We start from the raw sequence: 20,799 nt of genomic DNA, 5'->3' as shown, positions 1-20,799 counted from the left end.
GGGCAGAAGTGGTCCTCACTGTGTGTCAGCCATGCAAAGGGCAGCCTTATTTCCAGGCTGTAGATTAGAGCCAGGTAGAAGAACGGACAGGATATTGTGCTGAAGTTATGAAAGGTGATATCTCCCTCCCCTCCTCTTCCATACATTCCTAACTAACACCCTCAAAAGTCACCGAGGCATGCCCAGTTCAAGCCAGACAGAATTCTGTTTAACAAAATCACATTCTTTCAGGCTATGGTGGCACACGCCTGTGATCCCAGTACTGGGGAGGTGGAGGCACAAAGATCGGGAACTGAAGGTCATTCTCAGCTACACGGCAAGTTCAAGACCAGCCTGTGCTACGTGAGACTCCGCCTCAAAGTCAAGAAGCTAAATGAAATAAATACAGCCACGGTCAGGTTTTATTAAATAAAATGAGTACACGGACACTCCCAAGGAAGTTGACGACACCAATAGTGTTTTTTCCCCATCGCACCTTTATTGCTCACTGTCCAGAATTACAGTTTTTCCAGAATCACACAGCCTGTAGGTAGCGCTCTCCCCTCGATGGCTCTCACATTTCTAACTAGCCTCTCCCTGCTGTCTTTATTTGTGTCCTATTCTGCCAGTGTCCAAGACGTTCTCAGGTTGTTTCCTGTTATGGGGGTGGGGTAGGGAGGTATGCAGAGCTGGCCCTCCGCAAAACAATAGGCTTTCTTTCCCTCGCTGGGATAAGGAAGTGGACAGGCTGGGGCTAGGACCTGACTCCACTGGGTGCCAGGTAATCTCGGGAAAGATTCCTGGTCTGAGCTGTCCTTGCTTCTTCACAGGTGAGAGGCTCTCTCTCTCTCTCACAGGCAACTAAGAGGGCCCCGGTGGCTTGTGTACAAAGTGTCCTTCCTTCTGGTGGGGAAATGGAGACACCTCTGGCCAGAGCCAGGTGCTCACGGGTATTTGATTTATAAGAGAAACTGGTCCCTTAGTGGAGCCCTAGAAATGACTCCTTCATGGTGTCATTTAAGGAAGGGGGCAGGCAGAGACCCCCTCGGTGTGTATCATCTGAATCCACTGGGGCAGGCTGTTTCTGTTTCTGCCAGGGGCGGAATGAACACTGACCCTCTCCTTAAGGCCGTCCACGGCAGCCAGGCTGGGGCCATGTTAGGAAGCCAGGGAGCAGGGCAAATTTGTATTTATTCAACCGCCCCCTCAGAGAGAAAACAGCTTCGTGTGGGTGGAAACCAGCTTTAAAATGTGCAAGGGGTCCTTTACAGAGATCGCTAAGTCCCCTGCCAATGCCCTTGAAGGGTCACTTGTCACAGAGGCGTCTTTACAGCAGGAACTGACTGTGCATGCGTGCTTACAGTGGGGAGGTTTCCCATCATTCACATCATCCCACTGACTTCCGAAGAGACCACCCACCCCCTAGGCATCTCACCAAAGAAGGGATGGCACACCGAACATTGAGCTTCACCCATTCCCATCCCTCACAGTCACAAAAAAATCAAAATCTGATAAAAGAATGGTTACAGGAGTGAATGAGCAACACTGCCAGTGAGCTGCTGACCGCTCCATCCCACGGGTGACCTGCAGGCAGGGCACCCACGCTCATCTTCCTCAGTGGTAGTCCTTTTAAAACACGTGGGAAGCTGATCTGTCACTCAGCCCTTGTTCATGCATAATTCTCACGAAAGACAGGGTGCATCTAAGGTCCGGCATGCCCACAATCATTTTAGATCTCTGACAGAACAACGAAAAGCCGCTCGACGATCTTGAAACATGCACCAGCCAAGACCATGGCTGGTATTACGGAAACATGTCCTCTAGACAGGAGATGGGGGAGAATGGGAGAGAAGTGGGGAGGGGTGGAGAGGAGGAGAGGAGAATGGGAGGGGAGAGAAGAGAGGGGAGAGAAGGGGAGGAGAAAATGGAGGGGCAGAGATGGGGAGAGAGAAGAGCATGATGAAGGCAAAAGAGTTGAGATGAGCTGAGACAACCGGAAAGCTACAGAAAAGGATGTCCTGTGGTTGATGGAGCAAAGCGATTAAAACCAAGAAAGGCTATGGATCCAGAAGCGCTTCTCCAAATATTTGGTTCATGCTAAAAAATAGAGCACATTTATTAAAAATATATATTTATATACCTTGATATGAACAGATACACACATCAAGCCAATGAAAAATGAAAAATAAGTTATCTCCCGTATCAAACAGCTGGAAACATCTGATGAATGGGATGCCTGTGAGTGGACCACCCCTAGAGCTGTCCCAGGAGGTGGCCAGCTGAGCTGCATCTGCTCGGCTCATCCTCCTTTCCAGTATGGGATGTGGTCAGCACTCCAGGATGAGGCATTTCCTCACGCATTTGCTCACCACTAGTGCCAAAGGCTGGTCTTTCCAGCATCCCGTCAGCTCCCCAGTCAGAGACGCTGAGTTCCTCGTGGCCTGAATGAGTTTTGTTGGATTCATTGTGCTTCAGAGTGTCTGCTCCTCACAGCAGGACGGGTTCATTTGGTGACCTACTAGAAAGTTCGAAGGTGCATTGATGAAGCAGTGTGTGGTCTCCAAACCCGCTGCCCCCCTGCCGTGTCCGGTCACCGATATGTGGACACACAGGACCCGTGTCTCGTGGCCATCCTGAGGCCGCCGAGGCTGTGCGGGGCCATTCACAGGGTGGTATATATGTATACAAAGATGATGACGATCAGGTTCAGGATGGTTCCAATGATGCCCAGCATGGCCAGCACGCTCTCTTCTTTGCTCTCTTTCTCTTGGCCTCCCCGGTCTTCATCATTTCCACTCGTGATTACCATCTTGGTTGCAAATGTCTTTATCTTCCTCGCCAGGCTAACCTGTAACGAAGAGAAACAGAACAACAAAACCACGGTCATCTCCCAGCATCCTTGCTGAGGCCAGGTGGAAGGGTGGGGTGACTACAGGCTTGAGGACTAGATCATGGGTTGGAGTGACATCCATCGCATCGGACACAATCTCTCTTGGTCACTGGGAGATGGTAGAACCTGGGGGCTGGGCAGATCATTCAGCCAGTCAAGCGCTTGCCTTGCAAGTACAAGGACCCGAATTAGATCCCCAGCGCCCACAAACAAAACATGCATACTTGAAGTCCCAGTTTTGGGGAGGTAGACCCAGGGGGATTCCTGGAGCTCACTGGCCAGCCAGTCCAGTCTAATTGGTTAGCTTCAGGAAAATAAGAGATACAGTTTCTAAGAAGGTGGACAACTGCCCTAAGGACGAGAGCCTGAGGTTGATCTCTGGCCTCCACATGTGCATATGCACACACATGTCCACCGACAAACACACACACACACACACACACACACACACACACACACACACACACGTCAGAACATAAGTTTTGAATTTCAAGGATGAGATATCAATAACATAAAGACATGCACCCTGAAGTCCAGCCCTCCCCTTTCCCATGAAGCAGAAAGAGACAGCTGTTGTAGTCACACTAAAACCAGCGGGGAGGTCGTATATGTTTACGTGCTGGGTCAAAGCCAGGAGATGAGTCCTCCTCTGTGTTCGGGAGGGCATGGGGCATCATGGTCACACATGTTCTAAAGCTCTGGCCGAGAAAGGGACAGGAGTAGGCAGGTCCGAGAGGAGGTGATTCTGTACCCAGAGAGGCTGTGAGCACTCCCTGCAAGGTGTGAAGGAGATGGCCCTGCAAGAGCCTCTCATGGTCTCTGGCGGGAATACATGTTGGCACAACTGTTCTGGAACGCCATTTGGCACTAGTTAGGAAAGCAAAGAGACACAGTCTGTAGCTGGGCACCTGCTCTCACAGCTGTGCATGGAGGGAGGGGAAGGAAGGGAGGGAGGGAGAGAGCGAGAGCGAGAGCGAGAGCGAGAGCGAGAGCGAGAGCGAGAGCGAGAGCGAGAGAGAGAGAGAGAGAGAGAGAGAGAGAGAGAGAGAGAGAGAGAGCTGCTTTGTGTACCTGGAGACTGAGAGGCCACTCACCCAGCTGCAGCAGCAGCTGTCCCAGCAAAGGGCTGGAGGCTGCCCAGGTGTGCGTCAGTGACCATGTGGTAACAGAACCACACAACTGGAATATTCCATGACAATGAGATGGCTGAGCTGCAGCTGTCTGTGACAGCGTGGACCAAGCCGAGACACTGGAGGGAAAGATCATGTCACAGCAGAATGTGCGCAGCCTGACTATCTGCGAAGGCTCCAGACAGTATACTCTGGCCAAAGTGCATTTTGAGTTCTGTAACCAAGAATGACGGGACAAGAAATTCAGGAGCATGTCTTCCTCAAGCCAAAGCAGTAAGGAATTCCCTGAGGGCACAGTGACCATCACTGGGCAATGGATTCTGGGGTGTTCGCTGCTGTCATTGTGAACGACAGGTGTATGTTTATGCTATTCTTTTGTATGCCTTGTGTATTTTTAATAGGCAAGACTAACATTCATGTGTTAGGGTACTTAGCACAGCCATGCAGAGGTCAACGGTTGAAATCTTCCTTGTCTATTTCTACCCCAATTATATTTAAAATATGCTGACACATGGGGCCTTTGTGGGGATGGGATCCGGGCACAGACCAGACTAGACTTCCTCCACGAGGCAACTGCATCTTTCCAGCCTAAAGCTTTCTGGTATTTAGGGGCTAACATTGGTGATAATACCTGTGTGTGCTGGTTGGATTTTGTCCACTTGTCACAAGCACAGATCTATCTGGGAAGAGAAAGCTCAATGGAGAAAAGATTGCAAATGGTCTGTAGGCAAGTCTATAGAACATTTTTCTCAATTAATGATTGATGTGGGAGGGCCCACCTCATCAGGGGTGGTGCCACTCCCGGGCAGTTGATACTGGGTTTATAAGCAAGCCGTGGAGAACAAGGCAGTGAGCAGTGTCCCTCCATGGCCTCTGCTTCAATCTCAGCCTCTGGGTTCCTACCCTGACTTTCCGTAATGGTGGGCTGCAGGCTGAAAGATGAAATAGACCTTTTACTCCTCAAGTTGCTTTTAGTTCATGTGTTTATCACACTAGAGATCTAACTAGGACAATATGTATAAATAGAAACACATATGTCGATGTGTGTATAGAGATACACATAAGACACACACACACGTGTACACACACACACACACACACACACACGTACCCCCCTCACCACTAGACACACACCACACGTGCCCACCCAAACATGCTTCCTCACACACCATTGGTTTTGTTTCTCTGGAGACTCCTAATGCACAAGTCAAATGATGTTTCAGGGCGTCCATCCCAAGAGGATCATCATTGGAAATCCGGGAGTTAGGAGTGAGGATCAGCCATGAATGTCTTCTCACCCCTTCTATGGTGCATGTGAACTCCTGGAAAACCTCACAGAGCCACTTGTTATACTGAGTAGAGCATCCTGTCCGTGTGAAGGACAGAGCCCATCAGTGACCACTGGAGAGACCGACGCTGAGGAGTGCGTAAGTGAATGAACAGATGTATTCTGAAGGAATGCATTCTGTTCCCTTCACAGCTGTGGGCTTTGGGTGGGTTCTGATGCCCCAGAGCAGTTAGGAAAAGCTGTTTGGTCTTCCTTCCTTCCATTTCCAATGCTGTATAAAGGGACACATTCTTAAGTGTATAGCTTGATGCACTCTTTAGTGCTAAGATAAAAAAGAAAAGCCAGCCTTCTGCACCCCTGGGGGCCTGCCTTGGTGACCCACTAAGTCACTGTTCCTCAATTCCTCCTTTTGACAACTCTCAAGTGACTCCTAACACCATAGACAGCTTTGCTTGGTTTTGAATTTTTTTACACACAGACTCACACAGCATTCTCTTTGAGGACTCTGGCTTCTTCCCCCCACATTGCTTTGTCAGGCTCATCTATGTGGCTGGGTGGTAGCCTAGCTCATCTAGGCTCTCTTAGGAATAGTGGTCTCTTGGATCCACACACCGGAGATGGGTGGGTCTAGTCTACTATTAACGGAACCTGAGAGGAGTTGTTGTTTGGGACTGTCATGGACAGCACCACTGTGAACGTTCTTGTTGTACTCATTGTCTGGTGCCACACGTGCACATTGCATAGGAGAATGGTCCACATTTAGCAAAGCTGAAGGACTCTTGCGGTGAGCATCCACACACCTGCTCCACCATGCCTGTGTGCTGGCATGCGCTTGCTTCAACACACATCCACCCACCCCGTCTACTCACCTTCTGTTTCAGAACATTTCAAGGTGAAGCAGATCTGACAACCCTCCCTTTAAACACTGCAGCATGCGTGTTTTAATTCTAGTTCCATAGCCACTCACATTGTTTTTCTAATGTAAAATTTACATGTATGTCATTTCTTCATAGCTACATATACTCAGCAGGAAAACAGACATGGGGTGTGCATGTGTGTGGCTTTGGTAGTGTTGTCAAGCAGATTTTCAATGCAGTGACATCTGTTTGCTTGTTGGCCAGTGAGGACTGACTCCCTTCCCCTTAATTTTTGGCCACTCTGTGGTCCAGACATTACATAAGCCTTAAGAAGATACAAGTTCTGTAGAAACCCACCCCTCATTCTGCTCTGTCTGGAAGGGTCTCCAAACACTGGTCCCTTCTGTGCTGGGGTCTGTTGATACTTATCTGCTTTCTTCTAGACGCTGAGGGTTCTGGGACAGGAGCAACTGAGCGTCTACTTCAGAGCACAGTGCCCAGATGATCCATGCTGAGTGAACGAGCAGGTCCTGTGAGGGACCGGGCATCTCCTGTGTCTACAGGGCAGGAGCTGGATGGCCACGGCTGCTCTCCGGAGATGAGATTAGTGCTCTCCTTCTGACCAGAGACCCATCATCGCAGTCACTCAAGCACAACAAAGTGCCTGTCATCCAGGCGGCTTGGTTTCAAGGCTTAATTTAGCCCCTTCCCTGAGTTAACCCCAGATGGTTCTGACTCAGGAGGAAGGGGAAGGCATAATCAGGTCGTCTGTGTTTACATTCCAAGGACTCTGCAGCTAACCAGAAAGGCCTTTCTGACCCATGGGAGAGAGCTGCAATCCTGAAGTTAGTCCCTGGTTGTTGCTAGGACACCAGCCCACCTTTCTCCATAGAAACCACCCCAGGAGGGTGGCTGGACTCTCAGGGGTGTAACTGAGGGCCCCACTGGAGGGAAGCTCTTAGGACATTGTTTCCTTATGTAAACTGGGTAGGGGACAGGGGACCGACAGTATTGACGGGAGGACATGAGGGGCTGGGAGCTTAGCCTGGAAACCAGGGCAGTGACAGAGTCAAAATAAGTGCTTCCTCCTTCAGGCAGCCTTTTTACTGGTTGTCTGGTCACCACGATGAGGTAAGCAATACACCATATCAAGAGTGAAATCAAAGGGGTAGATCATCAATTCCAGATGGAGCAGAGGTGAGTGGGGAATATGAAAAGTATGATCTCTAATAGTCAGGAGAAAGGGGTGTGTTTGTGACCCACAGGGTAGAGACAGCTACCTGAAGACAGAAAAGCTCTAACTATGAGCACAGCTATGAATGGATCCCCAGGAGTTATGCATGAGATCCTTGGTTATCAAATACTACCATAAAAACGAACCACAGAAGCTGCCAGCTAGGAAATAAAGACATACGGCTAGTGAGTGACATGGAGTGGCCTATGACATATGATTGCACATTAGTATCAAATCAGCAAGAAAGCGATAAACACACAATAGAAAAGTGGGTAAAATCCTAACTGGGAACTTCTCAAAAGAGAAGCCACAGAGACACTGAACATGGTTCTCAGACAAATGGAAATGAAAACACAATCAAGTACCCTTCAAGAACCATGAGACTGGTAAGAAAGAAAACTCCAAGTGACAAACACTAACAACGACATAAGGCTGCAGGGACACCAGATACTGGCTTCAGGACCCATTGGGCCACCACCTTGGAAAACTATATGGCACCTGGTAAAGCTGAGCACACTCCATCCCTGATGGACAGCCATCGACCTCCCAGGACAAGCCCTGAATACACCTGCATATGCACACACCAGGGCACGTGGACAAGATCTTACATTTGTGGGCAGTTAGTATTCATCTCAGTGGAATGCTTGAACACTGTGCAGATGACCATAGACCTTCGAGAGCTCTTTCACTGTGAGTAGAGGGAAGGCAGGAGATGTTGGGACCTCACAGGCACAATGTTGAGAGGAAAGGTGCACTGCAGGCTACAGAAAGAGGTTACCGTTAATACGGAAAATGCACCACCACACTGTTTGGAAGTCTAAACCTGATGAATCTGCAAAAGAAAACAGTGGAATGCCAAAGCCAGGGTAGTGGTTCCCACCAAGTGGATGGGATGGGCGGATGCTGATGGATGCTCTGAGGCTCTGTTAGTGCTTTCTAAGCTGGTGGCTAGCACATGGGTGCTTGTGCGTTATAACTTCCATTTCCTAAATGGCTCCTTTTGTCTATCCATTAACTAATAAACCCATTACTTATGGTCATAAGTGAATTAGCCAATGAATAAACTATACTAAAAGTGAATGTAATAAACGAGTAGAAACAACGTTGAGGGTGTGTTTGCAGGTGGATGTTCACGGATGGGCACGTGCAAGCATGGGGATGCGTAAGTGTGTGCGTATGCATATGGGCCAGAGGTCAACCTCAGGTGTTCATCTTCAGGAGCCATACTCCTTGTTTCTGGTCTCTCATTGAGAGCCAGGGCTTGCCTATTAGGCTAGGCTGACTGGCCAGGGAGCTCCAGGGATGCCCAACCTCCATCTCTCCCCACCACTGGGATAATGCGCACACCGCCATGCCTAGCGTTTTACATGGATACTGGGGGACTGATTCCAGCTCCTGTGGCTACGTGGCAAGCACTTACCCGCTGAGCCAGCTCCCCAGGCCATAACAGAAACAACTTTAAAAACAACAATCATGTTTTAAGGGCTGCCATGTTAACCTTCAAAAGGAGCCCTTGCTTGTCACCAGAAAGAGGGTCATGATTCTGCAAAGACAGAATACTGTCCACAGCCCAGCCTCCCTAAGGTGGAAAATTGATGGGCCCCTTACTTTTGAGCAGACTCAGCAAGCTGGTCCTCCGCTGGGCTGCTCCTGCTAAACACACTGGAGAGTTTTAATCGCTTGCCTAACTGGGATGCCCGTCTTGGGAAATAAAGCAGGAGTACACAGCGATACAGTGGTACTGAGGTTTGGGTGTGGAGGCTGTGGGAGAGCTGGGAGCACAGACAGGAGTGGGGGCTCTGTGTGCTTGCTGGAGCCAGAGCTGGTCAAGAGAGGAGCAACAAGGATGCTCGCTGCTGCTCACAGCATCGCCAGCATCCAGGCCCTCCTCTGTGTATCAGCATCTCAGGTTTCTTCTGGAAAATTACCCTCCATAGCGGATGCTGTCAGTCAGGGTACTGAAGGGATGGCCTGCATCTGGCTAAGCTTACCAAATGGATGGTCTCTTTCTACACTCAACCTTAGAAAGAGATACAAGGTGGGCCGCAGTAAACTCTGATTCATCCACCCCGATAGTCAAAGATGCATCTTAGCCATGGTGCCCAGAGGAGAACCCACTGGCTGCTGCCTCTTGGAATCAGCCCTCTGCAAAGCTTGGCTCGCCATCTCCTTGTGCCCCCCAAGAGCAACCTCTGTATTCCTGCCATGAAAATACTATTCTTGCTTAAGTGAATTGGAACCCATTATGATCAGTAATGATCTCAGGTAACCAGAGAACATTTACTCTTCCAGAACGGATATTCAAAGTTATTCTGTTTTTAATTCTTCATCTGAAACCTAAAATACCCTGAGAGGAGAGCCTGACCATTTAGCATTGCAAAACAGCATCATCAGCTACAGAGTTCATACTCAAGAACCACACAATGAAGCTATTTAAAAAATTGTGAAAAATCTGTTTTTAAGTAAGTTTACAGCTTTGTGTTGGGTTATCCCTAGCCTCATGTAGCTGCACACAGCCCTGCAAGCTGTAGGCTGAATGTGTTGGCTAGAACTCTATGGAGTGTCAGCAGTATTCTCCCCACCATTCTGGGATTTACCACCTCTCAACACAGCTGACTCCACCTCCTGACAGCTTTATTCAGGACCATTCTTCTTTGCCTTCAAATAAAATCTCTTCACTATATCTTGTACCCACTGGGGTCATTTAAAAAACTAGTCCCAAAGCCAAAGTAAATCCTCATCATCCCCAGCAACAATTCTGTTTTTGAAAAATTAACATTGATAAGCTCTGGCATCAGTTACAGCAGGGACCCTATCTTGTCTCCATGGCTGGCCAGCTGTAAGATCTGGTCAGGATGCTGCATTCCTCAGAGCCCCAGGTTCCTCTTTAACGTGAGGGGTGGTACGTAGCTTGTAGGATGAAAGATAAGGGATGAACCTGCATAGCTGAGTGACCGAGAGATGCTGTGATCAAAGGTGACATTGATGGAGACTCCTTATGGCTCCACAAGACCCCGTTCTCCAATAAAGCACCTTCCTGCTCCCTACTCATTCAGAGAACCCATCTCATTCCAGTTCCTCTCTTGAGAAGGCTCCAACTAAAACATGACATTACTCTGGGATAGGTTTCCCAGGCTACATAGGAGGATCCTTCCTCCTTTCTTCTGGAATGTTCTGACATGGTCAGCTTTCCCCTACAGCGTGAGCCTCCATGTACTCTCCAAACAGAGTAAGAACTGTTTGTAAGTAAGTACAACTAGAACCTGCGAGTGACTCCAGGAGAGAGACACGGTTGAGGGACAGCCAGTTTCAGGTGTCAACTGTGGTTTGTTCTAGTTATTTTCTGTGGCTGTGAGAAGACTCTCTAACCAAAGACAACGTCGGGAAGGAAGGGTTTGCTCGTTTCCAGGTCGTAGTCCATCATGGAGGGAAATCAGGGCAGGACCTCCGGCAGGAACTGAAGCAGAAACCATGGAAGAATGCTTCTTGTTGTACCTAGGATGCCACCCACAGTGGACTGCACCCTCCCATGTCATCTTCAGTCAAGGTAGTGTCTCATGAACTTGGCCACAGGCCAATCCGATCTCGACTGAGCCTCTTCCCAGGCCACTCTAGGTTTTGCCCAGCTGACAATAAACTTACCAACACATGGTTTGAATGTAAAATGCCCCCCTCGGGCTCCTATATTTGAACACTTGGTCTCTGGGTAGTGGTGCTGTTTGGGAAGGTTGTGGAGTATTTAGGAAGCAGAGACTTCCTGGGGGAAGTGGGATCAAACCAGACTGGCCTGGAGGTTTTACAGCCCAGTCCTACTTCCTGCTCACTCTCTGCTTCCTGACCGCTGATGCGCTGTAATCAGCCAGTCTGTTCCTGCTGCCACCACTGAGCTGGATCATAAGACCTGGACTATAAGCCAAAGCAAACCTTCCTGTGGTGATATTTTACTTGTGCTCTAACAAATAAAGCTTGCTTGGGGATCTGAGGACAAAACCAGCCACTATGTTAAACACAGAGGTCAGACAGTGGTAGCACACGCCTTTAATCCTAGCACTGGGGAGACAGAGATTCATCTGGATCTCTGTGAGTTCAAGGCCACACTGGGAACAGAGCCAGGCGTGGTGGCACATGCCTTTAATCCCAGCACTAGTTAACCATAGAGGTCTGGAGGTCTGTACAGACAGACGGGAAGTGATAGAGCTGAGCGGAAAGAGGAAGTAAGACGGCAGGGCACAGAAAAGTATATAAGGTGTGAGTATACAGGAAGTAGCTCTCTCTTGGGCTGAGGATTTCCCAGCGGTAAGAACTTGTGGCTGGCTTGTTCTATCCCTCTGGTCTTTCAGCTTTTACCCCAATATCTGGCTCCGGATTTTAATTTTTTTAATTAATAAGATCTTTTAAGATTCGTGTTACACTCTCCCTTCTTTAAGTTGCATTTGTTGGGTGTTGTATCACAGTACCAAGAAACATCATTAATACAGCTCCTACCCCAGCTCTAACATGCTCTGTCCCTATGCTGCGAAGTCCCTTCTCTCTGTACTTGTTTCTCAAAGAAGCTTCCTAAGAACTGGAGATCAACCCTGGCAGAGCCAATGACTGGCTGTCAGTGACCTGGGGACCAGAGAATGCTGGTGTGGCAGTTAAAAACAATGGTGGTAAAGACCATGAGGCACATGACATCCTGCACGTGAAGGGAAGACAAAGGATATAAAAATCCAGGTCCACTTATGATTACAAATAATAATTTTAAAAGCCTGGTGGGTGGTGCGGGGGGGGGGGGGGGAGGGGGGTATTATCTGTAACATGGTTGATCATTCTTTTACTTGTGTCTTGTTAAAAGTAATCAATGTGTAAGTAAATAAAACAGTGAAGACCCTGAGTATGTCTGCTTTATCACAATCTTAGAAGAAGCTCAGCTCCCAAGAGCAAGGCAGCCCCTGCTGGTGTGTGAGGAGAGACCTTAGCATCTGCTGCTGGAGAGGCAAGAGTGGGTCAGAGAGGGGCTGGAGCTGGCTGTGAAGACCACAAGAGACGAAGGTTCTGGGGCTGGGGAGAGCTGAGCTGCTCAAGTGTTTGTCTTGCAAGTATGAGGACCCAAAGTCAATCTCCAGGATCCACAGGGTTTTTTGTTGTTGTTGTTTGTTTATTTTGTTTTTGTTTTGTTTTTTGTTTTTGTTTTGTTTTTTGTTTTTTGTTTTTTTGTTTTTTTTTGATTACATTAGTATTTTTACTATTTTTCATACACTTGCTCTATATTTTATCTTATAACTTTTTACATACTACACAATGCAATGTCAGCTTGATCATCAATGGGAAATAACATGGAAGGTAATATGTGAAACTTTGTTTTTTGTTTTTTGAGACAGAGTTTCTCTGTGTAGCTTTGGAGCCTGTTCTAGGCTGGCCTTGAACTCACAGAGATCCGCCTGGCTCTGCCTTCTGAGTGCTGGGACTAAAGGCGTGCGTCACCGCCCGGCAGGATCCACAGTTTTTAAAAAGACCAGGGGAACAAGATGGCTCAGTGGTTATGTTTGCTGCCTAAACATGAGGACCTGGGTTCAGATTGCCAGCTGTGTGTACCCAGAACCCCAGCATGGACAGGAGGGGAAACAGAGTCAGGTGGGGACTACTGGCTGAGTCTAGCAGGAAAATAGTGATCTCCAGGTCTAGCAAGAAACCCTGTTCCAAAGGAATAAGGCAGCAAGCCATGGAGGACACCTGGTATCCTCTTCCTGCCTCTGCATGTACACACGGGTGTGTGCACCTTCACACACACATAGTCACATATGAAGGCAGGTGTGGCGGTATATGCTTATAATCCCAGCTCTGGGTCTCATTGGCTAGCCAGATGGCTCCAGGCCAAAAGAATCTACACACACACACACACACACACACACACACACACGCACGCACGCACGCACGCACACGCACGCGCAAATGCCCACAGACTAAAGTCTCAATACTCTTTGGACAAGCAGCACTATTTACCTTGAGTGGGAGTTGGCACCCGTGTCCCTTTCACCCCATCAGGTACATCGCAGAATTCAATCTTTGCTCCTCCGTGTGTGAAAGGTACCATGTGTTCCAGAAGGCTAGGGGAGGAGACCTTGCGTCCACACTCCCTGCATCCTTGCTCTGCAGCCAGTCACCTGGCTCAATTGTCATTCCGAGCACTTCCCTCCCAGAACATCTCACACGTTGGGACGAGGGTGGTTCATTCTGGCCCTATTTACAAGGACAAGCTGCTCTTTTTAAATCCAGACTATCCAGTTGATAAGTCTAGTGGATGGTGCTAGAGGGCTGGGCTGGGGCAGCATCAGCTTTTCCCTCAAGAAAAGACCTCAGTGGTCTCCAAATCACAGTAGCTCCTGGGGAACTCAGGCCGGTCCTCCTTGAGCATCCTCTGAGTGTGACAATGAGCCGAGTCCTACACTAAGTGGTGGTGTGGCACAAATGGCAGACAATGCTTGAGTCTGAAGGTCTAAATGCAAGTAGATCATGAAGGCCGTGTGAGTCCAGGGTGATATGGGAACCCAGAACGGGGCATCTGACTGCCTGGGATGGCAGACCAGGGATCACTCCTGGAAGACAGGCAGTCTAAGCCAAAGTGGAAAAGGAGAGTGAGATTAGCTTAGTGAGTGCTGGAGAGAACAACTAGGTGGGAGACTGACAGACATAAAGGAAAAGGGAATATAAACACACAGGACCGTTGCAAGGCTAGGCCTCACGTGAGCTAGGAGGGCCTGGGCTGGAAGGAGACGCAGCAATCGTAGCTAGGGCCCTATAAGCCTCAGAAAGCGATTTTGGAATTTATTCAGTAGATACAACATAGATGTTCATTTCGTATATTTTCTCGGCCACACACATTCACTATTTACACTCCCTTGCATGCACGAGATATTTCGTAATAAATTTTTAAAGCTCAATTAGCTTCTCAAATCAAACCACAGTAAGCAAACACTGCTAGCTTGCTCACTGGGTAAAACACAGCCCCTCGCCTCCGGCTCCGCCAGTGCCGCACACACAGCTCTCATTTCCTGCTTTCCTGGCTCTCAGGGCATGAGCTGGGAGCCCTGTGCAAGTGGGCGACTTCCTGTGCTCACATAAGGTCTTCATCAGGACCAGGGCAAGAGTTTCTCCAAGGGACAAACTCCTCTCCCTGGGTCCCTGCACAGCCCAGGTGGTCACAGAATGGCCTGGTGTTATAACACAGTTTCCTGAAGGAGAGTGGTAACCAGGTTGTCCAGCAATTGGAATCCTCCCCTCCCCCACCCCAGCAGCTTTTAAGAGCCACTTAAGATAGAAAACATTTGTAAGACATTTAGCTTGCTCAACAGAGCATCACAGTTATGACTATTAATTAGAGCACTGCCTCTCTAATTGCCGCTATGTGGCTGGATCTAGCCTTGTGCTTGGTACCTCTCATGATGTAGTCGGTTACTGCTTTCCAGTTACATAAGACTATAATAGTCACAGCTATTTAGCAAGCAAGAGTGTGGACCAGGCCCTATATGGTCTTCCATCCATCCATCCATCCATCCATCCATCCATCCATCCATCCATCCATCCACTCAGAAAGGGACTTCAGGATTAGAAATGGAAAGAGGGACAAGCTACAGACATGGTAAGATTTTTTTTTTTTTTTTGGTTTTTCGAGACAGGGTTTCTCTGCATAGCTTTGCGCCTTTCCTGGAGCTCACTTGGTAGCCCAGGCTGGCCTCGAACTCACAGAGATTCACCTGGCTCTGCCTCCCGAGTGCTGGGATTAAAGGCGTGCGCCACCACCGCCCGGCAGATTTTTTAAAACTTAATAACAGTAATATATACAACTATATGGCAAGAATCTTTAAACATTTATTTAGCATCTACTATATGCCAAGACCTGTTTTACTATCTTGGGGTGCACCAGGAGAAGCATACCGGTATTAATCCTATTTTAGGAACAAGGTCTTCAGACTTGAAAATGATTCCTGAACACCCACACCATGGCAAGCAATGGTTGTAAACACCAGGAATACAGCTGTGATTACAGCGAACAACCCGGCAGAAACTGAGTCAGGAACTGTATGGATGCTGCTCGCAGCATTGCCCGTCTCCTGCCTGTCAAACGCTTCAAATGCCACGTTCCAGGCCCGTGCCTCTCACTCCAGTTCATCTGCTTACACACTCCTCTTGACTTACGTAACTAACTGCTGATCACCCTCAGAGGCGCAGGCTCGGCAGCATTTCTGGGACCCTGTATTCAGGCTGCATCGGAACATCTCTCATCCTGGCCTGAAGTCTTCGTTTTACCCAGTCCTTCTGCACTAATCCATGAGTTTGTTTGAGATGGATGATCCATTTTTGCCACCTCCAACCCCTGGGTCTGGTATGAAGGCACCATGGTACTCCAGAAACAAAGAAGCTAATGGATGGTTGATGGATAGACTGAGGATGAGTGGATGAATAATGGGAGAATGAATGATGGATGGATAAATATGTAGGTAAACTATGGGTAAATGTATGCATGGATGATGGATGGATATAAAGATACGTGGATGAATGATAGGTATACCTATCATGTATGTGTGTTTGAATGTATGAATGCTATATGAATGGATGATGGATGGATGGATACATGGATGGATGCACAGACAGAAGTAAGTTATAGGGAAAGCACAGGAATCAGATGAGCTGGGTGAGAAAACAATGCAGCCCAGACTTCCAGCTGGATGCCACTATGTATGGATACCTAGTGAAGAAATAAATAAATAAGTGTGTGTGTGTGTGTGTGTGAAATCAGGGTCAATCAGGTAGTGTGAGTGCATCAGAATGTGTGTGTGTGTGTGTGTGTGTGTGTGTGTGTGTGTGTGTGTGTGTGTGTGTTAGGAGTGTGGCATAGGGGAGACAATAAGGAGTCCTTTGCCTCAAGGCTAAGTGAAAGACCGTCCCTTCCGGTTCAGTAACTTCTTGTGTCTGTCTTCTCTCGCCATCTAAAAACGGTGACACCTGTGAGTGTCAAACTCCAAGTGTGACACTAGCAGTTCACAGACAGGACTCAGTTTCCAGCCGTGCTTGCTCCCAAGGAAAGAGTATGATTGGTTGCCCCAGGATGTGTTTGTCCATGAGCACAAGGAGAAAATTGGGAGATGACCTGGTCAAGAGCCTTTGGTGGACTGACTTATTTTCTCTCTCACCTTAAAGTCCGATGACAAGAAAGGTCAGTTTACTGTGTGGTGAGTAAAAAAACAACCACAAGAAAACAAAAACAAAACAAAAACCTTGAACACCAGCATAAAGAGAAGAAGCAGCTCCCCATACCCACACTTAAGGATAAATTAATCAGCATTTCCCTTACTCAGTGAAAGAACATGGTTTTAGGTGTGGGAAAATCAATTATATCAGCCGAAACTTCCCTGAGGAGTGCAAGCCATCAGGTAGTCCTGAAGCAAGGGCATGGAAACTAAACAGGACACATGAGAGCCAGGCCTGAGGGACTGTCTTCCGTCAGAACTCTACCCTGCCTGCCTGCCACCTCCTCTGAGCCACAGGCCCTACTGACGAGTCAGCAGATTCCACTCCACCCAGAGAACAAGCAAGACCCAAGGGCAATGGCAGGGATTCGAACTCATGCTTGGCTCCAAGGAGCTGTGCCACAAAGCTCACACAAGCCTGGGTGGTGATGGCTGCCACAGGCGACAGAATTGCTTGGGATCACTTTCATTTTTACACACATCTCATCGGTGGTTAAAATGCTAAAGCCCCTCTGAGCAAGACTGTGACTCTCAGCTCTGACCAGAGATGCCCAGGAAGAACAAGACCAGCCCAGCAGCTGTGTGCACACCTGGTACCCAGATCTTGGTCGGGGTATGCCACTCTTCAGTGGAAAGAACCAGGGCTTCCCAACTCTCGGGTTGAGGAAGGGCAAATTCGAGGTGGGGTTTGGGCACCCTGTGCTGCTACAAAGTAAGGAAGTGCTCAAGAAAAGATGGGTGGGAGGGCTGGCAGAGGATGCCAGCACAAACCTGAGTGGCTAGAGCTGGGACAGTGTGACCGAGAAAACAACCACAGCATTCGAGGGCAACTCATAAAGTAAAACACACGCCCACGAGTCTTTACTGATACAAATGACCACAGAAAGGAATAACTGTGTGGGTGGGTCCGTTGTTTCTTTCAGTAGAGCCCCAGATAATACATGCAGAAGAAAACAGAGGTGAACAATTGCCACAGGCAACAGCCCTACACAGTAACTGTGGACCAGGTCCACTGAAGGATGCTAAAACTAGAGAGGAATGTTTGACAGAAAGATTCACCCAGATTCACATGCTCTCAAGTATCGCTTTCAGGGCAGCGGTAGAGGAAGGAAAGATGGCCAGTCTACTAGTCTGTTGGAAGCCCCTTAACCAAGCCATCAAGGTCAACATCACCATGGAGATACTGACATCGCGTACCCTGACATGAGGGGCCAAGAAGGACAAAGCATAGCCCCAGGGGAATCTGTCCTGAAAAGTTCAACCTTATCCAGGGCTGAGCTTAGAGACAGACATTGGACAAAACTGCTAAGTGCTCTTCTGAAATGCCAAGGTCGTGGAAGACGAGGAACTGTCACAGGTCAGGGGACACCGAGCAATGGTGCTCACCACCTGTGAGGACTAAGGTACTGCAGTCACAAAAGATGTAAATCTGAGGGGACCTCAGTAAGACAGCTGCATGTTTTCTGTAAGTCCAAAGTCTCCCCAAAAGAAGCAGTTCAAGAGATGATAGGGTCCATTTCCTGTGCAGTCTGTTGAGTCCGGACACCAGACACCAGACATCAGACATCAGATACACCGGACACACTAGACACCCAGAAGGAGCCTTCATTGCTCCAGCTTCAATGCCAAGAGCCCAGGAGAGCCATGCGAGAGATCACTAGGTCCTGTCAGCACAAGCCACAGAATCAAGAGAGATATGAACAAGTTTTTGGTTTCAAACCAAGCACTTGAGGATGAATGACCAGTTATTCAGCAGTAGACACAGGGAGGCAGGTTCAGAGAGGCCGTTTGCCATCCTACGTACGGGAAGAAGTGTTTTCTTCAAGCAGGAGCAAGGGATTCTGGGGACATCTGAGAAACAGGCAGGTCAGAGCCTGTTTTAGTCAGGGTTTCTATTGCTGCGAAGAGACACCATGACCGCGGCAACTCTTACAAAGAAAAACATTTAACTGTGGTGGCTTACAGTTTCAGAGGTTCAGTTCACTACCATCATCATGGCGGGGAGCATGGCGGCGTGCAGGCAGATATACTGCTGGAGCTGAGAGTCCGACATCTTGACTCAGAGGCAACAGGAAGTCGACTGACTGTCACACTGAGGAAAGCTTGAGCAAAAGAGACCTCAAAGCCCACCTCCACAGTGACACACTTCCTCCAAGAAGGCCACACCTCCTGATAGTGCCACTCCCTTGGGGGGCCATTTTCTTTCAAACCACCACAGAGCCCTCTAGAGAGCAGCAAAGAATATGAACATCGCCAGGCCAGGGTGGCGCAAGCCTTTGATCCCAGCACTCGGGAGGCAGAGCTAGGTAGATGTCTGTGAGTTTGAGGCCAGCCTGGTCTATAGAATGAGATCCAGGACAGGCACCAAAACTACATGGAGAAATTCTGTCTCGAAAAAACAAAAAACAAAACAAAAAAAGAGAATGTCAATTTTCTTATCTGTAAAGTGGGGAGAATAATTCTCTGGGCATTTGAATAAGTGATGTTAGCCGAACAGCAGACCAAGCTTGCTGAATTTGTAACTGTATCCAAAGCATGCCACTGTGTGTGTAGGGGTGCTGAGGCGTGGGCTTGCTTATTCCAGAACCTTGTGACTTGATGTCTTCATTGTCATAGATCCAGATGGTCACAGAGGTTCCCTGGGTTTGGTTTTACCTAACAAGGACAGTGCCACTGTGCTATTCTGACACTGTCACCACATGCTCCATGCTAACTAAGCCACCCTAGACTCACTGATCAGTCCTGTTTTTCTGAGCTTTCCTAGGGCATAGGGGACATTGTTTTAATCACTCCATACCTGCTGACTTTTATTTGTGCATGGGGAAATGCCAGTGAGTGCATGTGTGTGGCCAGAGGTCAACCTCCAATGTCATTGCTCAGGAGCTATCTGCCCTGTGTTTAGAGACAGCGTCTCTCCTTGGCCTGGAGCTCATTGATCATGCTATATACTGACCGGCCTGTGAGCCTGGAGGAGCTGTTGGCCTGTCTCTACCTCCCTAGTGCTGGGATTACAAGCGCATACCACCATGGCCAGATGTTGTCATATGGCTTCTGGGGTGCAAACTCAGATCTTAGCAAGCACCTTATCCACTGAGCTATCTCCCCAGCACCCCCTCACTGAGTGCTCACATTTGCGATAATGAAGAAGGGACAAGCACCACCGTTCTAGTTCATAAAGGAGGGGGGTAAGCTGTGCAGGAGGAGGATTGCTCTCAGCAGATCTCACAGATGGACCCACGGCTGGCAGGGCACAAAACGAGCCACACAGTCTGGACCAAGCCCATGGTCTAAGCGTGTCACTACAGAGCATCCATGCCCTAGTCTCCCTGCCGAGAAATGAGATCGTACTCCTTAGCTGATGATAACTGCTGCCCACATTAAATGAGGAACATTCTAGAAGCTGTTACACCTTTCTCCCTCTTTTCCCTGCCATGCTTTATGGCTCAAAGTCACAAATAAATGATATCTACTTAGAAAAAATATATGTTCTAACACCCTAAATCCCCTCAAAGGAAAAGGCAAAGCTTTTAAAGAAAATTTACTTGGGGACACTGTTCAGATCAGAAATCAAAGAAGTTGGAGCATGTGGAAGGTTTTGGAGACCCCAACTCTTGGCAATGTGGAGGGGTCACAGTCTCCATTCTTTGCCCCTAGATGCAAGCTGAGATGTCCCAACAGAGACTGGCAGGATGCGATTAGACTGTGCTGTTAGGAAGTGGGCTCCCCACACCACCTCATGACTGACAGGCACTTGAGGGCCCCTGTTTCCAAATGCCCTGGAGAGAACCAGGTCTGCACAGAACAGCTTCATTACTGAGATTTCCCGGTGTTCACTATGGCTGGGCAAATGGCTGGGCTGTGCTAGCAGTGGATAAACAGTGCATATTTCATGAATCTCCTCTGGTAGGGTGCTACCCATCCGAATTCCACTTACTTGGGAGCGTTTACATTTTAATGTGATTTTTTCCGACAAGACCAGACAGCTGGGTGGGTTTTTACCAGCTCTTGAGATACAAAAATCTCATCTCTGCATAGGAATCCTTGCAATCATTTTTGTGTGTGCGTCCAGGCTGGAAATGGCCCCTTCTGAACTTTCTGGCTGATAACTTCCTGAAGAAACAGCTATTGACAGGCAGAGAAAAGTCAGGCTGACAGTTCTGATCCAATGCTTGTCCAGAACTAACAGGGAGA

At 48.5% G+C, this 20,799-nt stretch overlaps 1 protein-coding gene across 5 annotated transcripts in view; it reads right to left on the bottom strand.

The window, feature by feature from the left end:
* Positions 1-383: 383 nt before the first annotated feature.
* The window catches only part of LOC107402508 (protein TUNAR), a 48,606-nt gene continuing 28,190 nt past the window's right edge, over positions 384-20,799 (bottom strand). For 4 of the 5 annotated variants that reach the window (XM_076551329.1, XM_076551328.1, XM_076551331.1 and 1 more), the window contains one exon: positions 384-2,827. In XM_076551329.1, the coding sequence (XP_076407444.1) occupies positions 2,642-2,827 (186 nt within the window). In that variant the 3' untranslated portion in view covers positions 384-2,641. Of the gene's footprint in view, positions 2,828-3,963; positions 4,231-20,799 lie in introns of those variants that run through there. The other variant, XM_076551332.1, reaches the window with a different exon arrangement.

This window comes from Peromyscus maniculatus, chromosome 14, assembly GCF_049852395.1.
Source record: "Peromyscus maniculatus bairdii isolate BWxNUB_F1_BW_parent chromosome 14, HU_Pman_BW_mat_3.1, whole genome shotgun sequence".
NCBI classification, from domain to species: domain Eukaryota; kingdom Metazoa; phylum Chordata; class Mammalia; order Rodentia; family Cricetidae; genus Peromyscus; species Peromyscus maniculatus.
Note: the sequence above shows the minus strand (reverse complement) of the source record. Positions and strands in the feature narration are given on the sequence as shown.